Below are 26,301 nucleotides of genomic sequence, written 5' to 3'. Positions count from 1 at the left end.
TGTGACCAAAATAATGCTATTAACTACCGATGAAACTATTAACTGGTAATAAAATAAGTTTTAATATGAATTGGAAATACAGCTTCAAAGTTTGTGGCTGAAATTTGCCACAGTAAGAAAAATATTCAAGTTAGTCAAAAGTGAAGATATGTTCATTTATTTTTTTGATATCAAGCAAAATCATATTACTTGGTCAGTCAAGCAAGCTAACTGTATAAATAATCTTAACCATTAAAAAGTTACTGTTTAACTGGATATACTGCTTTATTAATCAACAGTGTTTTCTAATTTGACTTCCTACTTTATTAAGTGATATTTGGCTATTTCAAAAAAATAAAAATAAAAACCTCTCAAGATATAAAACTGCCACCTCTATGAATACTCAAAAGACTATGTCTCATAGGTACTGAAGGTAATCCAACAAAGGTTTTGTGGAATGTTTTCACCACTAACAGCTCCACTAGATTTACATGTATGGCCAACCCAACCTTGAAAAGGATAATACTAATTCAGATGTGATTTTTTTTCAGGTATTTCAATTTTTTGTTTTTGTATATTTTCTTTCAGTTTAAATACAGAGGCAGCATGAAGTGGTACTTAAGAATTCAAGATGATAGGAACAACAGAACAGACGCCTCTACTTTCTGATTTATAAAATAAATATAATAATAACATCAAACACAAATCAAATCAATAAATAATTATGAAGGCTCAATAAAAGCATGAAGTAAAGCATTTAGCTTCGTTCCTAGCACAAGTCCAAAAACACAGCTATCATTACAGTGTTATTTTAAAAACTATAGTATTAGGTTTGTTTGTTTTGAGACGGAGTCTTGCTCTGTTGCCCAGGCTGGAGTGCAGTGGCACAATCTCAGCTCACTGCAATCTCTGCCTTCCATGTTCAAGCGATTCTCCTGCCTCAGCCCCCAGAGTAGCTGGGACTAGAAGCATGTTCCACCAAACCTAGCTAATTTGTTGTATTTTTAGTAGAGATGGGGGTTTCACCACATTGGTCAGGCTGGTCTTGAACTCCTGACCTCAGGTGGTCCGCCTGCCTCGGCCTCCCAAAGTGCTGGGATTACAGGCGTGAGCCACCTCACCTGGCCAAATATTATTAGTATTTTAAGTTATGTTCTATACATCAGGATTTTCTTATGTCAGATATGTTTATAATATTGTGTAATAGTATTGAACATTACATTCTATGAAAGTCATTCAATAACACAAAAGATAAAATTGTTTTAAACTTTCTTACTTTAAACTCTATATAATAGGATAAGTTACCTACTAAGCAGACAAATTTCAGTAACTAAATCTTTTCAGTAAAACTAGGATACTAAACAGCTACTTCTCAGGACTAATAAAAAGATTTAAGATACTTTGTCCTAAAATACCCAGTTAGTTCCACTTACTGTTCAGAGTAGCACTCAAAACCAGCTATAGAAAGCATTCCATATAAGCCATACATTAAGTCTTAACTACGGTATACAATTCATGAAGCAAATTAAATATATACTTCATTTAAATACCTACCAATGCCAAGTCATCTCGACCATAGTCTAGTGCTGCAATCATCACCTGTTCATATATGATCCAAACTAGAAACATACAGAGGTGGGAAAAAAACTAAATTTAATATTAAAAAATAAAACAAATGGAAATTAATGAATTCTAGTTTCTGATATTTCTAGAAAATATTACTTACAACTGAAAATTGATTTATTGTATTATCTCTGAAACTAAGGAAAGAACGCATTCTTACATGTTTCAGCAGTGTAAAATATGTTAATATAAGATTAAAATCTCCAATGATTTAATACTTTTACTGTTCTACAAGAGTCCTTAGACAATACATTTCGGTCAGACATTTGGCAGCCCTTTGAGCTTTAAAACAAAATGCCTATTTGATAGCTTACTACTACCAAGCAATTATAAATCCATCTCAAAATAAACTATCATTAAAAGTCTTGGGATGAAAAGTCACAAAGAAGATTAACAAGTAGAAAAATCATAAATGAAAGAATAGTTAAAAAAAAAAAAAAGCCCATAAATGAGACATGTACTGAGCCTGAATGTAATAAAAAGAACTTACTATCATCTCCCAGCTTAGAAGCATATTCATTAATTAATTCTTCTCCAACTTCTACAATTTGCTCACTATTTCGTGAGTTTTCTTCTCTCCATTTTCTCATTTTATCTCGCATTTCTGAAAAAAGTAACATGACATTTAAGTGTATATGTACCCAGACACACGCATACACACCAGATAGATGTCAAAAACCTGACAAGACAAAATCAACTTTTTAGGTAAGGAAAATAAACTCACAATCATGTAGAAGTCTGTGGTAGCTCAAATTTGATAAAGTAGAAAATAAACTGAACAAAGGCAACAGATCCTTTAGAAGGCTGAAACAGCATTACAACTGGTATTACAACTATCTTTAGAAGTGATGAATGGGCCAGGCATGGTGGCTTATGTCAGTAATGCCAGGACTTTCGGAGCCCAAGGCAGAAGAATCACTTGATCCAGGAGTTCAAGACCAGCCTGGCCAACATGGCGAAACCTTGTCTCTACTAAATATACAAAAATTAGCCAGCTGTGGTGGCAAGCACTTGTAATCCCAGCTACTCAGGAGGCTGAGAAAGAACAGCTTGAACCCAGGAGGTGGAGGTTGCGTGGGCTGAGATCGTGCCACTGCACTCCAGCTTGAGTGACAAAGCAAGACTTTGTTTCAAAAACAAAACAAAACAAAAAAACAACAAAAAAGAGGCATGATGGCACCTGCCTGTGGTCCCAGCTACTCAGGAGACTGATGTAGAGGATCACTCGAGCCTGGAGGTTGAGGCTGCAGTGAGCTGTGATTGCACCACTGCACTCCATTCTGAGCAACAGAGCAAGACCCCCGTCTCTTAAAAGTTGAAAAACGACAACAGGCAAATAACAAAGTAAGTTATCCTACACAGAAAGAACTACTGGTAGTTCAGAATTAAATAAACACACTAGGATCGGGAAATGAGTGTACAACAAGGTGAGTGAGTTTCTTGGAAGACGTTTATTTTATACTAAAGAACGTTTAAGTTTGTTTTTAAAGGTACAGAACAACTAAAAAATACTGAGCAAAAGAAAAGCAACACAATCATAGCTGTCTGACAGGAAAATCATTCTGACGCAAAAAAAAAAAAAAAAAAAAAAAACCTAGAATTTTATATTTTATGTGTCAATTTTAAAAATAAATAAATTTGAAACAAAAGCAAAAACAAAAAGCCCCAAAAGATAAACTGGAAAGGAGTAAACAGTTCAAAGAAAAGAAACCGGTGGTATTAGTCCGTTTTCACATTGCTGATAAAGACACACCTGAGACTGGGCAATTTACAAATGAAAGAGGTTTAACTGGACTTGCAGTTCCACGTGGCTGGGGAGGTCTCACAATGATGGCGGAAGGCAAGAAGGAAAAAGTCATATCCTAAGTGGATGGCAGCAGGCAAAGAAAGAGAGCTTGTGTAGAGAAACTCCCATTTCTAAAACCATCAGATCTTGTGAGACCCATTCACTATAATGAGAATAGCATGGGAAAGACCTGTCCCCATGATTCAATCATCTCACAGTGGGTCTCCTCCACAACACATGGGAATTATGGGTGCTACAAGATGAGATTTGGGTGGGGACACACAGCTAAACCGTATCTCCGGTCATGGAGGACGTAGAGTCTACTGGAAAGAACATGGACTTGATACACTTGGTTTGAATCTAAACTCCATCTTTTACATGACCTTACATAACTTACTGAATCTGTACTTAGTTTCCAATAACAATGAATAGATAGTATTACCTTTAGCTCAGGGATGAGCACTTAAGATTACATAAAATATATATATATATAAAGTTGCTTGGTTAGTACAACAGTTTGGATATTTTTGTTTTTAAGTTGATTTTGATTACCCTTAGATAAGGGTATATACACTTACCAGTTCTTCATAGGCACCACTACTGTCTTTCACCCAGCTACATGTATTTTCCTCATCTGCTTGGCCTTTGAGTTTAGGAAACCAAATACTAGAAAATTCATGTAAAGCATTTTATAAAATGTGAAGTCCTACAAAAATTCTAGTCATCTTTATTTAAAAAAAAAAAATCTGATAACTGTTTCAGTCTCTCAAAAGAAATAAAGGCTCTTCCCTCACTCTTTCCTCAAAGGTGGCTTAAAATTTTCATTTTACCCTTTCACCCTCCTGCAAAAGGCCTGCTCCTCAAAGCCAAGGTCATTTTATTACATACTATGTAAGTAAGCTGCTCACTGCTTGCTTGTACATTTTATTAACTACTGTGCAACCCTGTGGGATGAGCTAAAGGTCAAAGGTTAAGAGAGTGGCTATGATTGTTCTGTTTATTCCTTCCATGACAACTTGCATGAGGTGCCACTGCAGTGAGGTGACCTCTGAAAGATGGAAAAATATGTCAGCTACTTAATTCTGCTGATTTCTTTAGTCCAAAACTACTTCCGCCAATCCTGTATCTTTTCCACTTCATTTTGTTATATATTCAGAAATACCACTTACAGATTCATTTACATAAACCAGTATATTCTTTTAAAAGGTTGATAACTACAGGATAATAAATTCTAAATTATTCATAGTCCCATAAAAGTATCTAGTCAGATTGGCTGCAGGCTGTTGGGAACAGCTATTCTAAAAGAAAAGGCAATCTGATTTGAAAAAGGAAAGCGTTATTTTAATGCACACAGAGCTCCAGGAGAAGTATTTTTCAAACTGTGTATTACAATCCATTAATAAGGTATAAAATCAATTTAGTGGATTTCTTCCAGAATATATTGGTAGGGGAGGGGGTGCGGGGGAGAATGAAACAAAATGAACAGAATGCAATACTCATAAGAATAGTTTGTAAATGAAACTTTGGTTTCAGTTTATACATACACTCAAAGATTCATGTATATGTATACTTAATTGAGTACGAGTTAATTTGTAAAAGGTATTTCTCATTGTGGAAAAACACTCTTGGAGGAAAGAGAACACTTTTTTAAAGTATAACTTCTAAAAACAACAGTCTGATACACAGTCACAAACATATTAAAATATAATAGCTGAACACAAAACAAGAAACACTGTGTATGAAAATATAACTTTTACAAAACAAGCAACATTTTACCTATAAACACCTTAAGCTACATACCTTACTTAGCTGACCCTGCCACACTCGAGTGCTGCTATAATAAATACATTTGTTGCACTATTAGTCACATACTATTTTTAGAAATGCCTTAAGTACATTTATCTAAAAAGTTATTCATAAAAATAAAACTGTCTTGAAGAAAACACGTTTTCACCTTTGATAGTTCATTACCTCAAAATCACAGCATCCGAAAATCAAGTCATCTTCAATCCCCAAAAATATGGCTTCCCTTCTCAATGTTCACATTTCTGTTAATTCTACTTTCTGTTAATACTACCTGACATTCCACTTTTGAATGCTGTTTCTGACTCCTACTTTGGTTATCTAAGTCCTGTGGACTCTTTTGAAGTATTTCTAAGATTTACATCTTCTAGTCTATTTCCACTGCTATTATGCATGCCCGGGCTTTCATCACCCCATGCTAAAACTGCTAGGATAGCTTCCAAACTGATCTCTCCACCCGAATTCAATCTGTAAATTACTAGCAGACATTTCTAAAGATTTACTTCATTACAATTTAAATTCTTAAGATACCCAATGATTTCTACCTTCTTTGAGGCAGTATAGTGTATGACTGGAACTTTACTTCATTATTCAACTAATACTTACTTCTTGGAGTAAATATTGTTCTTCTTCATTCAACTAATATTTACTCAATGCCTACTACGTGTCAGGCTGATCTGGGCATTGAGGATAAAGAAAGAAAAAGATATCCTATATACTCATAATGCTTAGAGTCTAATAGGTAAAAAGATGAAAATCCACATAACTTTAGATAGTGAAATTACACAAATAAAACTAAAAGACCGTATGATAAAGTTAGGAGACTGGGAGAAAGGAGGAGCTTTTGGAAAGGGTGGTCAGAGAAGGTTCTCTAAGAAGGTCATTTTCAAGCTAAGAGAGGAATGAGAAGGAGCCAACCATAAACAGCAAATCTAAATTCTGGAGAAAGAAACTAATCTGGCATATTCCAAGAATAACAGAATGACAGCTTAGGTGGAAGAACTTAATTAGTTAATAACTCAGTGGGGGAGAAGTGTATAAGAGCAGCTCAAATCACAGGACTCCCTTTTACTAGCTGTGGGATATTAGACAAGTCATTTCACCTCTCGCTTGCTTCCTCATCTATAAACTGGAAATAAAGCCTATTTCCTAAGATACGTGTGAGGATTAAAAGAGACAATGTACACAAAATGTTTCATATACTATTTTCATTATTATTACCATTACTACATACACTAGTGGGTCAAACTTCAAAAACAAGCTTCATGTCCTAGCATTCACCCACTGAACAAACGAGCATTTACTGAGAGCTTGTTTTCTGATTCTCACCACTATGGCTGGTCAACGGAAGGACTGAGAAGATCTCTGTGTGTAAAGAATGTAAACAAGTAATTAAAATATGATGGAGAGATTAATGAGGTTCAGTAAAAATTCTCTTAATCATCTTCCGGTTAGAATCAACTCAAAGAACTGCTTTCTACAAAACTTAATAATCGTGGCCACTAAGATTTTAGAAGCTCTTAGCTAATAAGTCGTATCAGCTAGCTCTTGGTTAACTGTTTCCAACAGTTATTACATTTTAAAAATTTAGCTACCTGTATCCAAACCAGTTCATGCCAGTTAAATTTAATGTAATTATATAGTATAATGAAATATTATAAGCCAAAGAAAACTTAAGTGCGAAAAGAGACTGGTTTCTAAAAAACAAAGTTGTATGCTTTGAAAAGACTCCATAAAAGTAAATAGCTCTGAAAAACTGCTGTCATATTAAATATGGAGACTTAATTTAAAATATTATGAGAAAAATAACAAAAATCTAAAAGATTTATGCACTGAAGCTTCTATATTAGGGACTTTATGTTCCTGCTCCACATTAAAGAAAGCAAAACCAAACATGGTTTATTAAACATGACAAGGAATTTCAATCAGCAGATCTCTACCAAAGAAAAGGCCCTGTTCTATATCAACATGCAAAAGTTTAATGAAAGGAGCCATTGATTTTTTCTTTTTGAATTTAGGACCTTGCCTCCCATCTATATACAAAAAAGAATTCTGAACTCTTTAGTCTAGCATTCAAGACACCAACCTACCTTTCTAGTTTTTACCTACCTTTCTAGTTTACCTAGAAAGACATTTTACTGGAAACGTCTAGTGACGTTGCAAAGCATATACTTCATTGCCATACATATCTGTACTTTCCAGGCTTTGAAGTCTCATAGATCTATATCTTAAAAGGTGAGCAGAAGTTGTTTTATGAATGAGGGGAGGTACACAGTGTTATCTACATTTCTAGGGAAAATGCAGAAAAGAATTAAGTGGTGACAGCAGTGATGTTGGAGGCAGAAGGCAAAAGGAAGATGATGAGTTCAGTTTTGAGTTTTGTTAATTGTGAAACATCCATTACATGTGCCCTGTAGAACACTGGAAATATGGATCTTCAGTTTACAAGTGAAATTTCAGGGTATGTCCCTTGAAATCTGGGGCCTTGCCTGTCTTACTTAGCACTATACCCTCAAGAACTACAACAGTGCCTGGTGCAAAGTACTCAAATATATGTTTAATGTGTTATTTACTATATAGGCTAATTGATAGCTAAAATTGGATGTGGATAAGATTGCCCACAGATACCATTTAATCTATTTTAGGTATCTTCAAAGCTAATGAGAACTCTGAACCATCTTTTCCCAGAACTATGTATGTTTACACATGCACTAAATTTTGCCCGATTTCATCAGACCATATGACACTTATGCTTGCATCAATTTAAAGTCTATTGATCTCAAACTTAAAAACCACCAATAACAGATTAAGACGATGACTAAGAAACACTGAAACACCAAAAAATGAGCAAATGGATGTAGAGAACTCAACAAAGGAAAGGCCCAAAAAGAAAGGAGAAAACAAGAAGAATGTCATTAAGAAAGCAAAGAAAGAGTTTTCCACAGAGGAGTGCTCTACAATAGCAAAAGTAGTAGAAGTATACAAAATACATGTTATTATTAGATCTCCTAGAGATCTTAGTGGAGTGGTAGGGCATGGAAATCAAATTGAGGTTGAAGGTCTGAATAAAAAGAGAGGAAGTAGGGGCAGTGAACATAAACAACTAAATTGCTCTCAAACATTTCTCATACATTTTTTGTTTTCAACAAATACTCATTTAATGCCTATTATGTGCCTGGCATTGTTCTAGGCATCCTATCCATGTCCTGCCCAAATATCATATTCTCAAGAAACTTGAATATACTCTCCTTACAAGTCTAAATTCTCTTTCCCACCTCCAAATGTCTAATAACTTCCCTACGTAGTAAGTATTAATCACTTTCAACTGGCTGAAGAAACAAACCAAATAGTCTATTAGTAGAGTCTAACACAGATGTGGAAGTGTTAAACTTACTACATAGGTCTTTTATAAACAAATGATAAATTTTCCTATCACAAGAATTATAGCACTCTGAACTAACCAATTCACAACACTGTTCAGTGGAATTCCTAAGGACATACCTCTGACACACACGCCCCCAAAAAATCTGAAAACACTATCCCTGAGAATCTTTCCATCACCCTTCATCCTAAAAATTTGTTATCATAAGTCTCTGAAATAAAAATCTAGAATACTCTTTTCTTAAAAGTCCCTTAAGTTAGAATTTGAATTCTGGAAAGGTCTAAACCTTCACTTTACTAGTGAGCACACGGTATCCTATTACTTAAGCAAGTTGCCTAATTTCATCTAAGATACTGAAATCTTTAAGATACTAAAGAAATTATTTCAACGCTAGAAAAATGGTTTATAATATTTTCTGACAATGTGTTACTGTTTATTATTAATCCCACTAACAATTCATTTAGTCAACAAATAATTACTGAGCTCCGTCCCCATGTGTCAGGCTCTAGGGAAGTGACAGTGAAGAAACAGGCCTGGTCCCTTTCATCTTAGAAGAGACAAAATTTTAAAAACACAATTGGGTAAGTGCTTCAATAGTATGAGAACAGAATATATAATCGAAGGATTACAGGTGTGTTTTGTTGCTTGATTTTGTTGTTTGGGTTTTTTCTTTTTCAATTTTGGTGGGAGATGAGGAAAGGGAATTGGGCAGTAGAGTGTTCAACTAAGGCTTTTTTGTACTAGGTGAGCTTTGTGGGGAATTGATAAAATGATAAAGTTTAATGGGGGCAAGAGTGAGGCAAGGAGGGAAGAACACTCCCAGTGGAAGGACTAGCATGTGCCAGCTTTAAGAAGCAGCATAGCAATTTTGGGCATTCAACAAAGGCCAGCATAGGCAGCTCACAGAGAGAGAGGGAGAATGGCTCGAAATAAAGGTGGAGACACGGACAACGTCCAGATCACAGAGGAGGGACATAATCATATTAGTACTAGCTAATAATAACACCTCCTTTTATATAGTACTTAACAGTTTACGAAACACTTAAAAATGTTTCTCTTTTATTCCTACAAATTTGTGTAGTAATTATTTATTCCAAATCAATTACATCAATCCTCTTTAGAATGACCACAGGGTAAGGTCCAAGTTACTCAGTTAAATCACCTTGTCTGTTGGTAGCATACAGCTACTCGCCCCTCAGGATTTTACAAATGCTACTATCATCTAGGAAAGCTATAATGAACATACCTTCATAATAGCACTTTCTAAAAATTATGTAATATTTAAAACAGTTTTTTAAAAGCATTAAAAATAACAGCCATTTATCTACCATCCAGCTTACGGAAGATACCCTGACACAAGCCTTTCAAAACTGTGTTTATAGGTTTGTTTTCTCCATTAGATTGTGAATTCCTTGGAAGTATGGACTGTGTGTTGATAGATCCAAGATTTTGCACTAAGAAATCAACACTGTTGTTTAATATAATGGAATCCCTCAATTCAGGTATAAATACTGAGATTCACAACGTGCTAGAGGCCGCAAAGCCAACAAATCATTTAATTCAGTTCAAGTATAAAGGAATTTTGCTTTATTTGTAACGGATTTACAACTTTATAATACCTGATACATTTATTCACGATAAAACAGAAAATGTAACTTTCACGTTTTCAGGTCATTATTAAAACATCCCAAGAAGGCATTCGTTGAACAAACTAGCTACTGAAGTCTCCTGTATTATGCTAAATGCTGGAAATATGAATTCCAATTACACAAATTCCACGCCTTAATGAAACTCAAGTTTCTTAAGCACACAGAATTGATCCAAGGTTTGGCTGTTCCCAGATTCAAAGAATATATCCCACTCTAGATCAACTAAGGATAGGGAAAAGTGACCATCACACGTAAGCACGTACGTAGACCAGAGTTAATCAGTTATTTTTCCCTTCAGAAAAAAATCTACTAGTAGGGAGTAAGAAGTTGTGTTGTGTGTGTAAACGTGTTTTGAGATGGAGAGGGACAGAGACTAGACTAAAAGGAAAAGAAACTGGAAATCCAGGTTTAAGGAGAAAACCAAATGTAGAGTGGCATATGAGAATCACATTTGTTCACGCAACTTCTACACAGCTTTTCTGCAAAGAGCTGTAATCCTCACATAGCACTTAGTAAAGGGCCTTAGAGGCCCTGTGTTTCTTGGCTCCAAAGAAGCTTCAGTAACCACCTATTCCGCCTCTTCCGCACCGCCCAGCAACCACGCTTAGAGTGTGACAACCCTAGCCTCAAGTCCCTCCCGCCCGCCTCATAAATAAAAGCGGCCCTGGGCCGCTGGACTGGCGCGGAGGAGGGCAGGTCAACGGATGAGCAGACACCGTGGGAAACGCCGCGGAGTACGCGCCCGGGCCAAGGAAGGGGTCAGCCTCAGCCTCCACCTCAGCTTGGCCCGTCCACTGAGGGCTCTGGTACCAAAAAGAGACCGGCGAATCCAGCTCTCCGAAGGCAGCGGGTACTCCCGAACGGCTTCCCAGCGCTTTTAGTCTTTCCGCACCCGTCCCCACCCGAAGTTACCTTCCCAAGTGACATCGTAAAGCTCTGAGACCTTCGCCATCTTCCCAGAACCTAGAAGCAGCGGGGTGAGAGGGCGGGGAGACGCAGTCACGTGACGCTCCACCGGGCGGTGGAGAGTTACGTTGCTTTTTCTCATTGGCCAAGAGAGCTGTGGGGGCGGTATCTGCCACACACGTGCACGCGGCTCTGCGGAGGGGCTTTCGGGGAAGGGGGCGGAACAAGATGGGCGGAGCGAACTGGACAGTGGGCGGAGCGAGGTGGGCGGTGCGCGGTGCTCCCGGAATCTGAGAATACTCTGGCTGCTGGCAGGGCGACGGTGCTGGCTCGGCTTGAGGGGTAGGGGTATGTGTGTGTGAGTGTTTTGTTGTGTGTGTATGTGCGTGTGTGTTTTGTTTTTGTTTGTGTTTTTTGCCGTGGATTTTTAACAAATGCTGGGTTTTTAGTGTCCGCCAATCCAGGCTTTTCAGTTTTTTTCTACGTAGGCGTGTTCATTCTCTTCACACTCCTTTAAGTACCCTTATTCTCTTCTTGGCCGGCCGCAGTGTAGCCTTCTGCACGAATTCCTTATTTGTCCCCAACTTTCCTCCTTCCCTAATGGGATTTGCTTTCTGTTCACTTTTTAATCGACTAAACGGATAAACTCCAAAGTTTTGAGGGAGTAAGTGGGATTCTTCCTTTGAGCTTTGAAGTTCCCTTGAATGCCCTCGTGCTCGCTTGTACCCTTCTTTAACGCTCCTCGTGCCTGTAATTGCTTCATCCATGTCTGCATGCCACACTAGGTTTGAAACTGTCGCGAGTATGTAAGAATGAGACCTTCACAGTTCCTGAACTTCTCTCCTCATTACTCCTGGGTGTATGGGGCAGCCTCCTTTCCCACCAGACTAATTGCTTTTAGGAAACTTTGAACGTCATCTCCTAGACTTAAGGAGAAGTGTTTGGACAGGAGGCAAAAAATTTGAGGATGATAAGCATATATTTAGTATTTGAAGCAAGGGGGACATGAGATTGTAGAGGAGGAATATGTAAGCTGAGGAAAAACTAAAAATCACTGCAATGCAGCCATGAGTTATGGGTCAATGAAGAAGGGGCATTTGATTTGAGAAGTAGAAATAATCGTATCCCACAAGTCAAAAGAGTGGAGGGGTTTTTTTCTCAGCTTTTTTGAGGTATAATGGACAGAAATTGTGCATATTTAAGGTATACAAAGTAATGATTAGATGTAAATGTACATTGTGAAATGATTACCACAAGCAAGCTAATTAACACATCCGTCACCGTACATATTTCCCGTACGTGTGTGTGTGGTGAGAACACTTAAAAATCTCTCAGCAAACTTCAAAGTGTACAATACAGAATTATCACTATAGTCACCATGCTGTACATTCGATCTCCAGAACATATTCATCTTACAACCAAAAGTGTGTACTAGTTGACCAACGTCTCTCCATTCCTCACCTGTCGGCTCCTGTCAACCACAGAAGTTTTTTTGTTTGTTTAAAAAAGGGAAAAAAAGACATCAGGTCATCTACCCCAGAGAAGTCACTTAACAACAGAAAAGACTAGTGAATTTATACACTTGGATTGAATTCTGAATGAGCTGGCATTCTTTCTAAACAGACTTTTTAAAAATCTTTCATTCAAAAAGTTAAAAAATACTCTACTCAGAAATTCACATGTTTTAATGCTCCAATAAAGCAACCTGGTGCAACAGGAAGAACAAGAACTCCCAGATCTGAATCCAGGCTCTACCTTTTAGTAGCTGGGTGACTTTCAGCTTGTATTTCTCTCTAAACATCAAAAAGGCTCATATATAAAAATCTAATATTGTCTGTATAAAAAGAAAATTACGACCTTGTGTTGTTAATCAAGATGAAAACAGATGCTGCAGCTAAAGCCCCAGCGTGGCACTCTCATGGAAGTACCATCCTATGTCTAGAAATACTGTTTATATGCTGATCAGTCCCAAACTGATAAACCTTCCCAAAACCTAGTCTGGTTGCTTGACATACTCAGATGGCTAGCTGATACACATCTCAAAGTTAACATAGCCCACACAGAACTCTGGATTCCTGCTGTTACCTTGCACATTCCCACCTTGCTTTTCCCCGTCATAGGTGAGGAAATCATTTACCTGGTTGCACAAGTTAAAATTATTGGAAGTACCTTTGATTCCTTTTTTTGACACCACTCCCCATATCTAGTCTATCAGCAAATTCTATATTGCACTTCCCAAAGTTCATCTGCTTTTCATATCTATTGCTACTACCTTAATCTAAGTCACAACCATGTCTCTCCTGAATGATTGTGATAGTTTCCTAGCCACCTTTGTTTCATTCTTGCTGTGTAAAATCTGTTTTTTTTTAAAAAAAAGAAAAACCATTTAGATTAAAATATCAGCCTTCCACTTGATTGCATGCTGTAGCAGAGGTATTTCTGTCCCATCTTCTTTCTATTGTTGCTACTTAGCATGGCTTCTGGCAAATAATAAGTGCTCAATAAATACTTGTTGGATGTAAGTTAAATGTGGACACTTAGATACTTTTGACTGGATAAAGTCATAAATTTTTAAAAATAAGATATTGACTTCTCATTATTAAAATAATCCTTGGATTTTGATACATGGGCTAGTATCAGTGTCAATAGTTTTGTAAACAGTTCTACTACTTAGGGTAATTCACTCCCCTAAAAATAATTCAGTGTCATCATATTAGATTCTAACCTATAGCAGGTTATGCTGAAGTAGTGGTATATTTTTCTGGTTTTTACTATGAGAATTGTTCCATTATCATTGCACTCAACAATGCTGTTGTTGTATACGAATTTCTTTTAGCATTTTAATAGGCATTTTTACTCACTCTCACATCCAACCAATGTCTCATGCAATTGGATTGTGCAGTGGTTAGCCATACATGTTGTAGAAAACAAAGATCAACCAGATGAAGATTCATCTCTGTGTCCATCACAGAGATGCTTCAACATCAGCAGGTCATTAAGAGTTTTTTCTATCTTTGGCAGATTTGAAATAATAAAGGAGTATTGCAATCAAAAAAAAAAAATCTGGTTTTTTTATACAACAATGCTACTGGTCTTAAAAAAAAAAAAAAAAAAAAACAGACTACAGAAGTCCCTTGATGATAGGCCTCGAATGGCTCCCCATGGCAATAAAAATATACTTCAAACACTTTACCATGGTTTACAAGGCTTTACTCAGCCAGGTGACATCTCTCAACCTCTCCTACCTCATCTCTTACTATTCTATCTCTCCTCACTAGCCCGCAGCCATTCTCATCTACTTCCTATTCCTCAAACAGACCAAGATTCTATCTGCCTTGTATCTGGCATTTGCCCAGCTGTTTCCTTTTCCTAGAAACCATCTTCTTTTGTCATTCATATCTCAGTTTTAAATGTATGTACTCATAGACCTCTCTTGACCATCCAGTAAAAAGTAGCCCTTAGGTAATGCCTATCCATCATCATGACACTTATCACTATTGGATTTTTTGTTTACTTGCTTACTTTCTGTATTTTACACCACTTTAAGCTGCTTCAGAGTACCAACTTTGTTATTTTAACCTTGGAACATCAAGCCTAGAAAAACACCTGGAGACAGTAAAAATGTTTTTTTGAATGAATGAGTCAGATTAAAAATGACAGCTTGTATTAATGATTATTAAGAATAACATTTCTTAATAGTACACATATGAACTCTAGGTAAGCATAGGATGTTTTCTTTTTATAGCCAATACTTTCCTAAAAATTATAAATTCAATGAATTCAGCAACCATACCAGTTCATTTTTATATCTCTCAGTGCTTACTAAAATATGTTGCGTACAAGAGCCACTTAATATTTTCACAAAATTATTGACACTTAACATTTTGTTGATTTGTTTGAGGGGTCTAAAGCCTCTAGGAATGCCCAAGGAGCTCTTTTTTAAAGCCTTGCAATGGTTTTTAAAGGTTACAACTAATTGAGGGAATACATATTTTCTAATCACTTCAACTAAATATCCCATAGCTAGCTACTATTGTCTGTCAAGTGGTAAGCCATATGACACTGAGTTAAAAGTCATCATTTTCAGAATTTCTAAGCTGGAAAATAGAGTAATTTCATTTTTGAGTTAGAATGGGCTGATGATTCTTGAGAACAATATTTTTCAAACTTCTTTTTCCTGCAACTCATACTAAAGGAATATGTTTTGCATTGTCACATAGTATATGTACATGTGTTTAAAACTGAAACAAAATTTACAAACTAGCTTTGTCATGTGTCTTGTCCTCTACATTTTGTATTCAAATTTTGTCAGCTACATTTTATTTTATAAAACTACTGGTGTGGCACAGGAATGAGATCATGACTCATAGTTTAAAAAACACCAATGGATATCATCTTTCCTAACCTGAGACACTAGCGTGAAATGATTTGCCCAAGTTTCTGCCACTAGCAGGTAACAAAGATAGGTGATTCATATGGAGATCAGTTGTTTAGATCATAGATGAAAGATACAATATTGAGAAAAATATATTTAGTAGAAATTTTGTCACCAACAGTACTCTGAAGTGGGGAAAATTATTGCTTATAGATTGCAACATTTTAGATGTCTAATAAAACTTACCTTCCTCGGGCACACTTAGGAAAAAACTGGTACGTCAGTGACAAGAATTCTATATTCTTCTTTAACATTGTATAACATGTAATTATAACTAAATGAAAAAAATACCTTCTATAAATGGAACTGTAACACTGAAAACATAAACATCAATCTTACCTTCTGTAACTCCTCCTTTACAAGATGTCTTCAAAGTTTTGCCTCTTACCCTCTCACTCATTGGAAAAATTTTCATTCACATATGTTTAAAATATTTAATCCAGTTTTTCTGACTGAACATTGCCCAATATTGGTGACAAATACCAAGGAAATATCCAGGCATCCAAATATTAGGTTATATTAGTACTCACATTATGAATAAGATGTGTCAGACAGCACGGAAGCATTATCTCACTTAGTGATATCAACAGCACAATGAAAATGTCTGTAATTTTTTTGTGTGAAGCTAAATTGTGATTTGGTTTTTTTCTTGCAAGATTATGTTTGAAGAGTTGGAATGACAATAAATCGGGATGAACTAGAGTGATACAGGAAAAACTTCAAATAAGCCCACATTTTCTTTGAGGTAGGATATAAGCCAAATTAGTCCACAGAGCACTTTAGAGTACATCTTTTTGTGGTTTACTTAAATCAATCAATATCTTCAGACATTGTGAAAGACTAAAGCAACCTCTTAAATTTAATAAACTTTGTGGCATTTATACAACGTACATTATTTCACAGGATATAAGCCAAATTAGTCCACAGAGCACTTTAGAGTACATCTTTTTTATGGTTTACTTAATTCAATTAATATCTTCAGACATTGTGAAGGACTAAAGCAACCTCTTAAATTTAATAAACTTTATAGCATTTATACAATGTACGTTATTTCACAGGATGGAACAAAAATACTATTCTAGTTGATTTTGCAATATTCAGCATCTTCACCAAACCATTTGTTTAGAATCTTCTGTCTGCTTTGTCCTAGTCTTAATCATAGTGAATTAGTGTCCCACATTATGTAACACAGCTTGTAACTCCTATTTACTGTGATAGTTACCCATCACAGTAAATTGGTCTCACTACAACTCTCCTATAAAATTTACAAAAGCTTTTAAATTATGTCATTGTTTCTAATTAGTGGGCCATAACCATAATCCCTTTTTATTTAAGTGGAAATATTATTCATTCCATGCCACCAGAAAATAATCTTCATTCCATGTCACCAGACTTTCATTGTGACGCATCTTGTTCAGAATGAAATTTTTCTTAGAATTTTATTTACCAAAAACCAGATTAATATGGAATTGTTTTAGGAATCTACTGAACATTGTTTTTATTACATTTTTAAAAGATTGTATAATTAATATGTTTCCCCCAAAATCAATACCCAGTCCCCCCTTTGCTGGCACAACTGTAGCATTTAGGCAGGTCTATTTTTTTTAAAGTTTGTTATCATTTGTAATATATATGTTTTTAAATGTGCCAGCCATCATTTCATACCCAGTTATATTTTAGACAGGAGAGGGGAGTTTCTGGGAAACATTTCCAGTGAGATTGCTTTGGTACTTTCACAGTAGATTTCACAAACTGATAATTACCCCTCTGTGCCATAGTTGTAACAGTGAAAAGGAAAGTACATCCAGAAAGAGTACACCCAGAATTCCCCCACATGGGCAATAAATTAGATGTTTCTTTTTGAGATTTATAACCATACATAAGAGTCTACTTTTTCAAATGATATTTATTTAGTTTCCCCAAAGTGCATATTCTATTCTGATACACACATAAATCTGTGTAAATGTAACTCCTTGTGCAAAAATGTATTTTCATAAACATCTCTTTTGGTTACCAAATATCCAGGAGTCCCTAAATACTATTAATGTGACCTGATGGTCCCTGAAGACCATCTAGACTCTACTTTCTATAGTAGGACTATAACTGAATCCTTTACTTGAAAAAGATGTTCAAAAAGGTGTTTATTCACAATAAATAAATTATGTTATGGCAAACTCATGCTGATATACTGAATGTCACATTATGCATGTTAGTCTATTATTGATGTAATTTTTTATTTTTGAATAGTCCCTCTCTTTGGTAGTTTGGTAGCATTACTCTAGTTACAAGTGGCCAAGTCATTTGTTCAGACCTGTAGTTCTCAGCTATCTTACTCGGGTCACCAGACCAGAATGTCATTTTCTTTACTGGCCATCTTTTTCTATGGTCGTACTGACTACTTGGCCTAAATTGGCCTAAAGGACAATAGCCACATTGAGCATAATGTGGTCATCTTCTCTTCTAGATCATAAATCACACTCTCTTTTGTACCTGAGAGGGCCTATTTGGTCAACTCCACGGTTTTATTTGGAAAAAAATACTAGTTTCCCAGCAGAATGTCTAACAAAACTGCCCACCCCCAAATCCATTCTATTAGACCTATGCATCACCATCTCCCTCCTGAGAAAATAGCATGATCTCTATTTTTCAAAATTTTATGTAACATAATTTTTAAAATTTTATTAAAATTGTTTATCTTAAAACTTTGAAGTAAGGAACAATAGAGACATGCTTCAAAAGCCGCCACTTAAATTGCTGCCACCTCTCTAGAAATTCTTTCACCAATAGAATATTTTAATTTCATTCTGTTCATTATGTTTCTATTACACATTTCTTTTGGATCTTTAAATAAATTTGAATGTGTGTTCAGTGGGGATGGAGGTGCGATGGGGGGTGGTTTCAGTTGATAAAATTTTTCTAGCAATATGCAAGATTATTTTAAGTAGAACCTCAATTGAGTTATTAGAAAACATCAGACAAACACAATTTGAGAGCCATTCTACAAAAATAACTAATACTCATCATGGGGTAGCAGTGCCATTCTATATTCCTCTTAACTGAGTTTTAGACAAGTGCTTAGTCTTAAGCACCCATTGATAGATTCTAAGTTCATATATTTGATGAAATTAGAAGAATAGACTTAAATTTATGAAAGAATCTCCAAAATAGTTTATGTTAATTACATTATACATACCATGCCAGAGAGGGTGTGGAGCACCTTTACATTCTAGGTGACAGCAATGGATTCTTTGCCTACATACATCTACATTCCTCTCATCTGTGGAGATTAATGGGTTTTAATCTCAGGTTACACATTCTAGCAATGTACATTAAGTAACTTGAGCAAGCTGATTTCACTGAATGCTAGTTTCCTATGTAAAACAAGCATGATAATACTTGCCAATTATAAAAAGGATTACAAGTAACAAACACAAAATTCCTCAGAGTCTGGCATAATAATATTTTCAATGTACATATCAGTTATTGAGTACTTTCTGTATACCAGGAACTGTACAAATTCCTCTTTCTAGATTATTTTTTTTAATTCTTAAACAACCCCACTTTATAGATGAGGGAACAGTTAGGAGAGGTTAAATAACTTCCCCAAATATCTTGTGATATATTCTGTCACATTGTAGGTTCTTAGTAAACAGTAGCTGTATCATTTTGGTCCATTGGGAAGCAGACTTTGAGATGGAGTTAGAAATGCAAGAGATTTATTGGGAGCACTCTATATGAAATATAAGAGAAAGAGGAAGCAAAATTGGTTATAGAGAGCTTTTACACCATGACGCATATATAATGCCTGTGTAAGACAAGTAGGTAGGAAGAATGATTGAGCAGGAAGAGCCGTAGACTGTGATTTAGATTTGAGAGAGTATCAGCCAACTCATTGAGAAGCTTCTGAACAAAGATTGCCTATTAGAGGAGACCCACAATTGACAGAAATTACCAGGCCTTGTGTAGTGACATGCTCATTTATTGGCTGGGGACTACCCAGAAGGGCATGGCCCCCACTTAAAAGCTGAGATTAATCCTGAAGGTTTTAATAGCTGGAGGCTGTCAACTTCCTGTACTACTTCAGCAAATTCTTTTTTGAAGGGAGATTCAAGCAGTATACCTCATGGCTGCCATAGTAGCCATTATTATTATCTTTCTGTTCTAGGTGTGCACTACCCTAACACTATTAGATAAAGAATTGTTGATGAGAGGTAGGGGTCTGTGTTCTTCAGAAGTCACTAGTGATTTGACATGGGAATTACTCATTTTAGTCAAAATGTCTTTTTCTAGTATATAATAAATAACTCAGCAATGGTTGCCTTGTGTTGAAGAAAAGACATGGTAGAATACCTATAATCCACAGAGGCTTGTTTTTGTGAGATATAAATCAGGAATCATTCATTCTTCTTATGGGTGGAGACTAATACTACTACCATTGGTAAATTACCTAGAACTTCGTATTTCTTCTTCCTTTTTTTAATCAGATGCCAAATATATCCAAGTAATTTAGAATTTTAGAAATGTCTTTCCAAGAATAACAGTATAACTCTGAAAAATGGCAGCATTTCTAAAATTCTAGAACTCAAGGTGTCCATGAAATACTAGAAAATTCCAAAGACACTGCACTCAGAATGCCCCTAGATAGTTCAATGGCTAGCTGCCATAATATCATTGACGGTTGCTTGTTAATAAACTTAAGCAAGGCTAAATTTTATCAGTATTTTCCAACAGTAGATAATTGATTACAGGTGTGAAATATGAATGCTGCGTAAATATGCAGCCCCCCAATGTCATCTTGCTGTTCTCTCTTTTGAATGCCAAGGCAGCCTTAGTTAGCATCTGCTGTGCTGCACAGATGCTCTTCTGGGAAGGTAATTAATAGAGGTCTGTACTCTGGACTGCCAGAAGGAATAACATAATGAAATCAGTGCCTAATGGGTGGAGACAGAGTGCTTCCTAGGCTTCACATGACTAGTAAAGTTAAGTTTCAAAGAGAAGGATTGTCTCTTTTTAAAATATTTGCAACAGAAGAGGGCTGCTGATTATCTCTTTTAAAGAATTAAAGCAGCAGAATAAAACTTTGGCAGTTCTTGGGACACAGTTACATGGGACACAGTAGTTATGAATCTCAGTACACAAACTCAGGTGTGCAAGAACAAAATTTGCACTTTTATGAAACAATTTGTTTTCAACTTCTATTTTAGAATTGGGGTACATGTGCAGGTTTGTTACATAGGTTTGAAGTATAAATGAATCCAGCCACGACATGGTAAGCATAGTACCCAGTAGATAATTTGAGGTTTTGTGGTGGTGGTTGTTGTTTTTTTTGTTTGTTTTTGTTTTTGTTTATTTTTGAGACAGGTTCTCACTCTGTCACCCAGGCTGGAGTGCAGTGGCATGATCAAGACTCACTGCAGCCTCGACCTCCCGAGCTTGGGCTCAAGCAACCCTCCTGCCTTACACTCTCCCCAACCAGTAGCTGGGATTACAGGTGGATGCCACCACGCTTGCTAATTTTTTGTATTTTTTGTAGAGATGGGTTTTCACCATGTTGCCCAGGCTGGTCTCAAACTCCTGGGCTCAAGCAATCCGCCTGCCTCAGCTTCCCAAAGTACTGGGATTATAGATGTGAACCACTGCACCCAGCCCAATATGTAGTTTCTGTTTGTTTGTTTGTTTGTTTCTTTTTTTTTTTTTTTTTTTTGAGACGGAGTCTCGCTGTGTCGCCCAGGCTGGAGTGCAGTGGCCGGATCTCAGCTCACTGCAAGCTCTGCCTCCCGGGTTTTTACGCCATTCTCCTGCCTCAGCCTCCCGAGTAGCTGGGACTACAGGCGCCTGCCACCTCGCCCGGCTAGTTTTTTGTATTTTTTAGTAGAGACGGGGTTTCACCGTGTTAGCCAGGATGGTCTCGAACTCCTGACCTCGTGATCCGCCCGTCTCGGCCTCCCAAAGTGCTGGGATTACAGGCTTGAGCCACCGCGCCCGGCCTGTTTGTTTGTTTGTTTCAAGTCTTACCTCCCTCCCTCCCTATCCCCTTTTTCCCCTTATTCCCTTTATTTCCCCTTATTCCCCAGTGTCTGTTCCCATTTTTATGACCACATATGCCCAATGTTTAGCTTCCACTTATGAGAACATACAGAATTTGGTTTTCTGTTTCTGCATTAGTTTTTTTAGGATGATGGTTTCCAGCTACATCCATGTCACTGCAAAGGATTTTATCCTTTTTTGTGGCTCTGTAGTATTCCATGGTATATATGTACCACATTTTCTTTATCCAGTCCACCATTGATGGGTACCCGTGTTGATTCCATGTCTTTGCTATTGTGAATGCTATTGCAATGAACATAGGGGTGCAGGTATGTTTTTGGCAAAATGGTTTATTTTCCTTTGGGTATATACTCAGTAGTGGGATCTCCAAACTGCTTTCCATAGTGGCTGAATTAATTTACATTTCCACTAATGGTGTATAAGTGTTCCCTTTTCTCCACAGCCTTGTCAACATCTGTTTTTTTGTTTTTGTTTGTTTGACTGGTGGGAGACGGTATCTCTTTGGTTTTGATTTGCATTTCTCTAATGGTTGGTAATGATGAACTTTTTTTCATATGTTTGTTGGCCGCTTGTATGTCTTCTTTTGAGAAGTGTCTGTTCATCTCCTTTGCCCACTTTTTAATGGGGTTACTTGTTTTTTGTTTGTTCAACTGTTTAAGTTTCTTATGGATTCTGAATATTAGACCTTTGTCAGATGCATGCTTTGTAAATATTTTCTCACATTCTTTTGGTTGTCTGTAAAGCTCAATTTTTATTTGAGGTACCATTCTTTGGGGAAGACAAAAATTTAATCTCAGTTTGGGGTTTGCCTTATCCTGCTGCCTTCACCTCTTTCCAGGCTACTCTGACTCATGTGTGAAAGTGATATTCAAAATATTTAACAAGCTATAGGCAAGGTCGCCAACTGTCATAGGAGCCTTCAAGACGGTTCCCAGCTTATCTGAGTGATTCTGGCTCAAGGTATATCAATGGAGATGTCATCTGAGTCTATAGGCTTGACTGGGGCTAGACTAGGACCAACCCTAAATACCTAAATTCTCAGCAAACTATTGCAAGAACAGAAAACCAAACACCACATGTTCTCACTCATAGGTGGGAATTGAACAATGAGATCATTTGGACACAGGAAGGGGAACATCACACACCGGGGCCTATTGTGGGGAGGGGGGAGTGGGGAGGGATAGCATTAGGAGATATACCTAATGTAAATGACGAGTTAGTGGGTCATGAGGACAACATACCCCTATTTACATTTTTTATCTCTTTCCTAGAAATCCTTACCTGACTTCCCCAGATTGGGGTTATGGGCCCTTCTCATATGCTCAGCTTCCCTCACTCCAAAAACACCCATCTTATCAATTATAATTATTACACGTGTCGGTCACTAAACTCTCAGTTCTGTTTGACACCTGTATGTCATGCTGACGATCTTTGCCAGAGTATTTCAATAAGTACTTGTGTAAAGACAAAGAAGAACCATTAAATCAGTGGTCACTTATTAGGGGGCTTTGTGAACCAGTAAAATTTTAAGGGAAAGCGTGAAGAGAACAAAATAAAGGTTGCCAATTTTTTATTTTGCTAAGCGACGACATTAAAAGTAACAGCTACAATTTAGTTCACATCATTTCATCTTAAAAGTGACAGACTGGATTAAGAAAATGTGGCACATATACACCATGGAATACTATGCAGCCATAAAAAAGGATGAGTTTGTGTCCTTTGTAGGGACATGGATGCGGCTGGAAACCATCATTCTCAGCAAACTATCGCAAGAACAGAAAACCAAACACTGCATGTTCTCACTCATAGGTGGGAATTGAACAGTGAGATCACTTGGACACAGGAAGGGGAACATCACACACTGGTTCCTGTTGTGGGGAGGGGGGAGTGGGGAGGGATAGCATTAGGAGATATACCTAACGTAAATGATGAGTTAATGGGTGCAGCACACCAACATGGCACATGTATACGTATATAACAAACCTGCACGTTGTGCACATGTACCCTAGAACTAAAAGTATAGTAAAAAAATATTATAATTTAACACCAAAGGAGTTGTAAGGATTCACTACACAACAGTCCCTGCAATAGAGGAAATTTAACTTTTTTTTACCAGAGACCAGTGACAACTTCTACCTAGATTGGCACCACATGGCTTTGAGAATGGCTGACAACTTCTTAAATCCCTTCCACTAGATAAATTAGGGAAATTTGAAATGGTAGCTCATCTGTTTTCAAGGTGGCAACTTCTAGATGTTAAATTTCTTTTTAAAGAAACACTTCCAGGCCGGGCGCGGTGGCTCAAGCCTGTAATCCCAGCACTTTGGGAGGCCGAGACGGGTGGATCACGACGTCAGGAGATCGAAACCATCCTGGCTAACACGGTGAAACCCCGTCTCTACTAAAAAATACAAAAAACTAGCCGGGCGAGGTGGCGGGCGCCTGTAGTCCCAGCTACTCGGGAGGCTGAGGCAGGAGAATGGCGTGAACCCGGGAGGCGGAGCTTGCAGTGAGCTGAGATCCGGCCACTGCACTGCAGCCTGGGTGACACAGCGAGACTCCGTCTCAAAAAAAAAAAAAAAAAAAAAACACTTCCAACTAACTAAAACTTGTTTCCTATCCTCATTATCTATGTCTTTAAAGAAAAAGAGTCACTGAGCATCTTGGCACATGATTCTCAGCTGGGACTCATTATCCTCTTCAAGAATTTTTTCTCTTTCCTAGTAAATCTCTGAAGAAGTGAACATATTAGGAAGTACAAACTACTGTAATTTTTTTATTTTTAAAACGTTTGGGGAAGGCTTGCTACAGTCTGATCTAAGAAGAAAAATAAAATTATACTTGAAGTATCTCATGATGCAAACCATTTCTGGCAAATTTATTTTGGATATGGCTCTTGTCTCATGCATTCAGCAAAATCCATTTGGTTAAGTTTTACACTAAAGCACAGTACATGTGTTACTGGTTTTTCATTTTACAAATTGCAAAAATTCTTCTTGATCTCAGTGACAAAATAGTGAATATATAAAAAGCATTTTCATTGGAACTGGAGCAGAAGATACTGTTACCTCTATAAATAGGTGTGGTTTTAAGAAATGGCAAAGACAATAAAGATAACACAGAAGCAGTGTTTCTATTTTAAATTTTACTTATTTTGAGAACTCATGGGATAAATTACAACAGCCTTTGGGAAAGCAAAACCATCAAAATTAGGGGATGGAAAAGATTAAATCAATGATGATGTAATCTAGACCCTTGATGATACAGGAGACTCCCTTAAAAATTCTGCCTGCGGCCGGGCGCGGTGGCTCAAGCCTGTAATCCCAGCACTTTGGGAGGCCGAGACGGGCGGATCACGAGGTCAGGAGATCGAGTCGAGACCATCCTGGCTAACACGGTGAAACCCCGTCTCTACTAAAATACAAAAAAAAAAAATTAGCCGGGCGAGGTGGCGGGCGCCTGTACTCCCAGCTACTCGGGAGACTGAGGCAGGAGAATGGCATGAACCCGGGGGGCGGGGCTTGCAGTGAGCTGAGATCCGGCCACTGCACTCCAGCCTGGGCGACAGAGCCAGACTGCCAGACTCCGTCTCAAAAAAAAAAAAAAAAAAAAAAATTCTGCCTGCGTGCAGTATCTGTTGTAATGCTTTAGGCTAGGAGAAATTTCTGAATCTGACTTGTCCTTTCACAAATCTATGCTTTCTCCATATTTTTATTTTACTTTATATCGTAACTTCTTTACTTTCTTTAGGAAAAAAGAGGAAAGAGGCCTTAACAGTCTAGTTTCAGTCAATTTTTTTACAATAGTCATGTTGAAAAAAAAGCATGCTATTTTCTGTTATAAAATAATTTTGCTGGCAAATTTCCCAGCTAAAGTTCTCAGTAAAATAGTAAATCAAACAACATTCATATACAGGAAGAAAAGTTACAAATCTCATGAATTATAGAGCTCTATACACTGCAGACTTTCAAGAAGAATTATGCCTTTTCTTAACCTAGTGTTTTTTGCCTCATCAGAATTCTTTGAAAATAAAAGAATATAGCACTTTTGAAATATACAACATGTTCAATCAAACTTGCGAAAAATAATCCATTTTAATATATTGGTTGCCCTAATAAAGGCAATACCTAATTTGTTAATTTAAGGAATTTTTTTTTTTTTGAGACGGAATCTTGCACTGTTGCCCAGACTGGAGTGCGGTGGCATGATCTCGGCTCACTGCAAGCTCCGCCTCCTGGGTTCACGCCATTCTCCTGCCTCAGCCTCCCGAGTAGCTGGGACTACAGGCATAAGCCACCATGCTCTGCTAATTTTTTGTACTTTTAGTAGAGATGGGGCTTCACCGTGTTAGCCATGGTGGTCTCGATCTCCTGACCTTGTGATCCGCCTGCCTCGGCCTCCCAAAGTGCTGGGATTACAGGTGTGAGCCACCGCACCTGGCCAATTTAAGGAATAATTTAATAGAAATGGTATTTATGATTGCTATTAAATCTAGCCTGTTTTAACATGAGCATAGAACGTGAAGACTCAGATTATATATTTTTAAAATATAAAGTGGTCTTGCATGTTGTCATTTAGTTCATAAACACACAAGTAACATCTTAAACCATTAATTTTGAGCATGAGTTTTCTCATTCTAAAAATGCTAGGAAATGAAAAACAAAAATGATGTTGGTATCATTTTTTGAGA

At 37.1% G+C, this 26,301-nt stretch overlaps 1 protein-coding gene across 2 annotated transcripts in view; it reads right to left on the bottom strand.

Annotated features, from left to right (window-relative positions):
• Window positions 1-11,210, bottom strand: part of EMC2 (ER membrane protein complex subunit 2) — a 49,392-nt gene extending 38,182 nt beyond the window's left edge. The window contains 3 exon segments of one of the 2 annotated variants that reach the window (NM_001257604.1): window positions 1,534-1,598; window positions 2,093-2,206; window positions 11,135-11,210. In NM_001257604.1, coding sequence (NP_001244533.1) covers window positions 1,534-1,598; window positions 2,093-2,206; window positions 11,135-11,174 — 219 coding nt within the window. In that variant the 5' untranslated portion in view covers window positions 11,175-11,210. 2 annotated transcript variants of the gene reach the window in all.
• Between the last annotated feature and the right edge of the window lie 15,091 nt (window positions 11,211-26,301).

The sequence above is a fragment of the Macaca mulatta genome, chromosome 8 (genome assembly GCF_049350105.2).
Source record: "Macaca mulatta isolate MMU2019108-1 chromosome 8, T2T-MMU8v2.0, whole genome shotgun sequence".
NCBI lineage: Eukaryota > Metazoa > Chordata > Mammalia > Primates > Cercopithecidae > Macaca > Macaca mulatta.
This window is presented reverse-complemented; position numbering and strand designations above follow the sequence as displayed.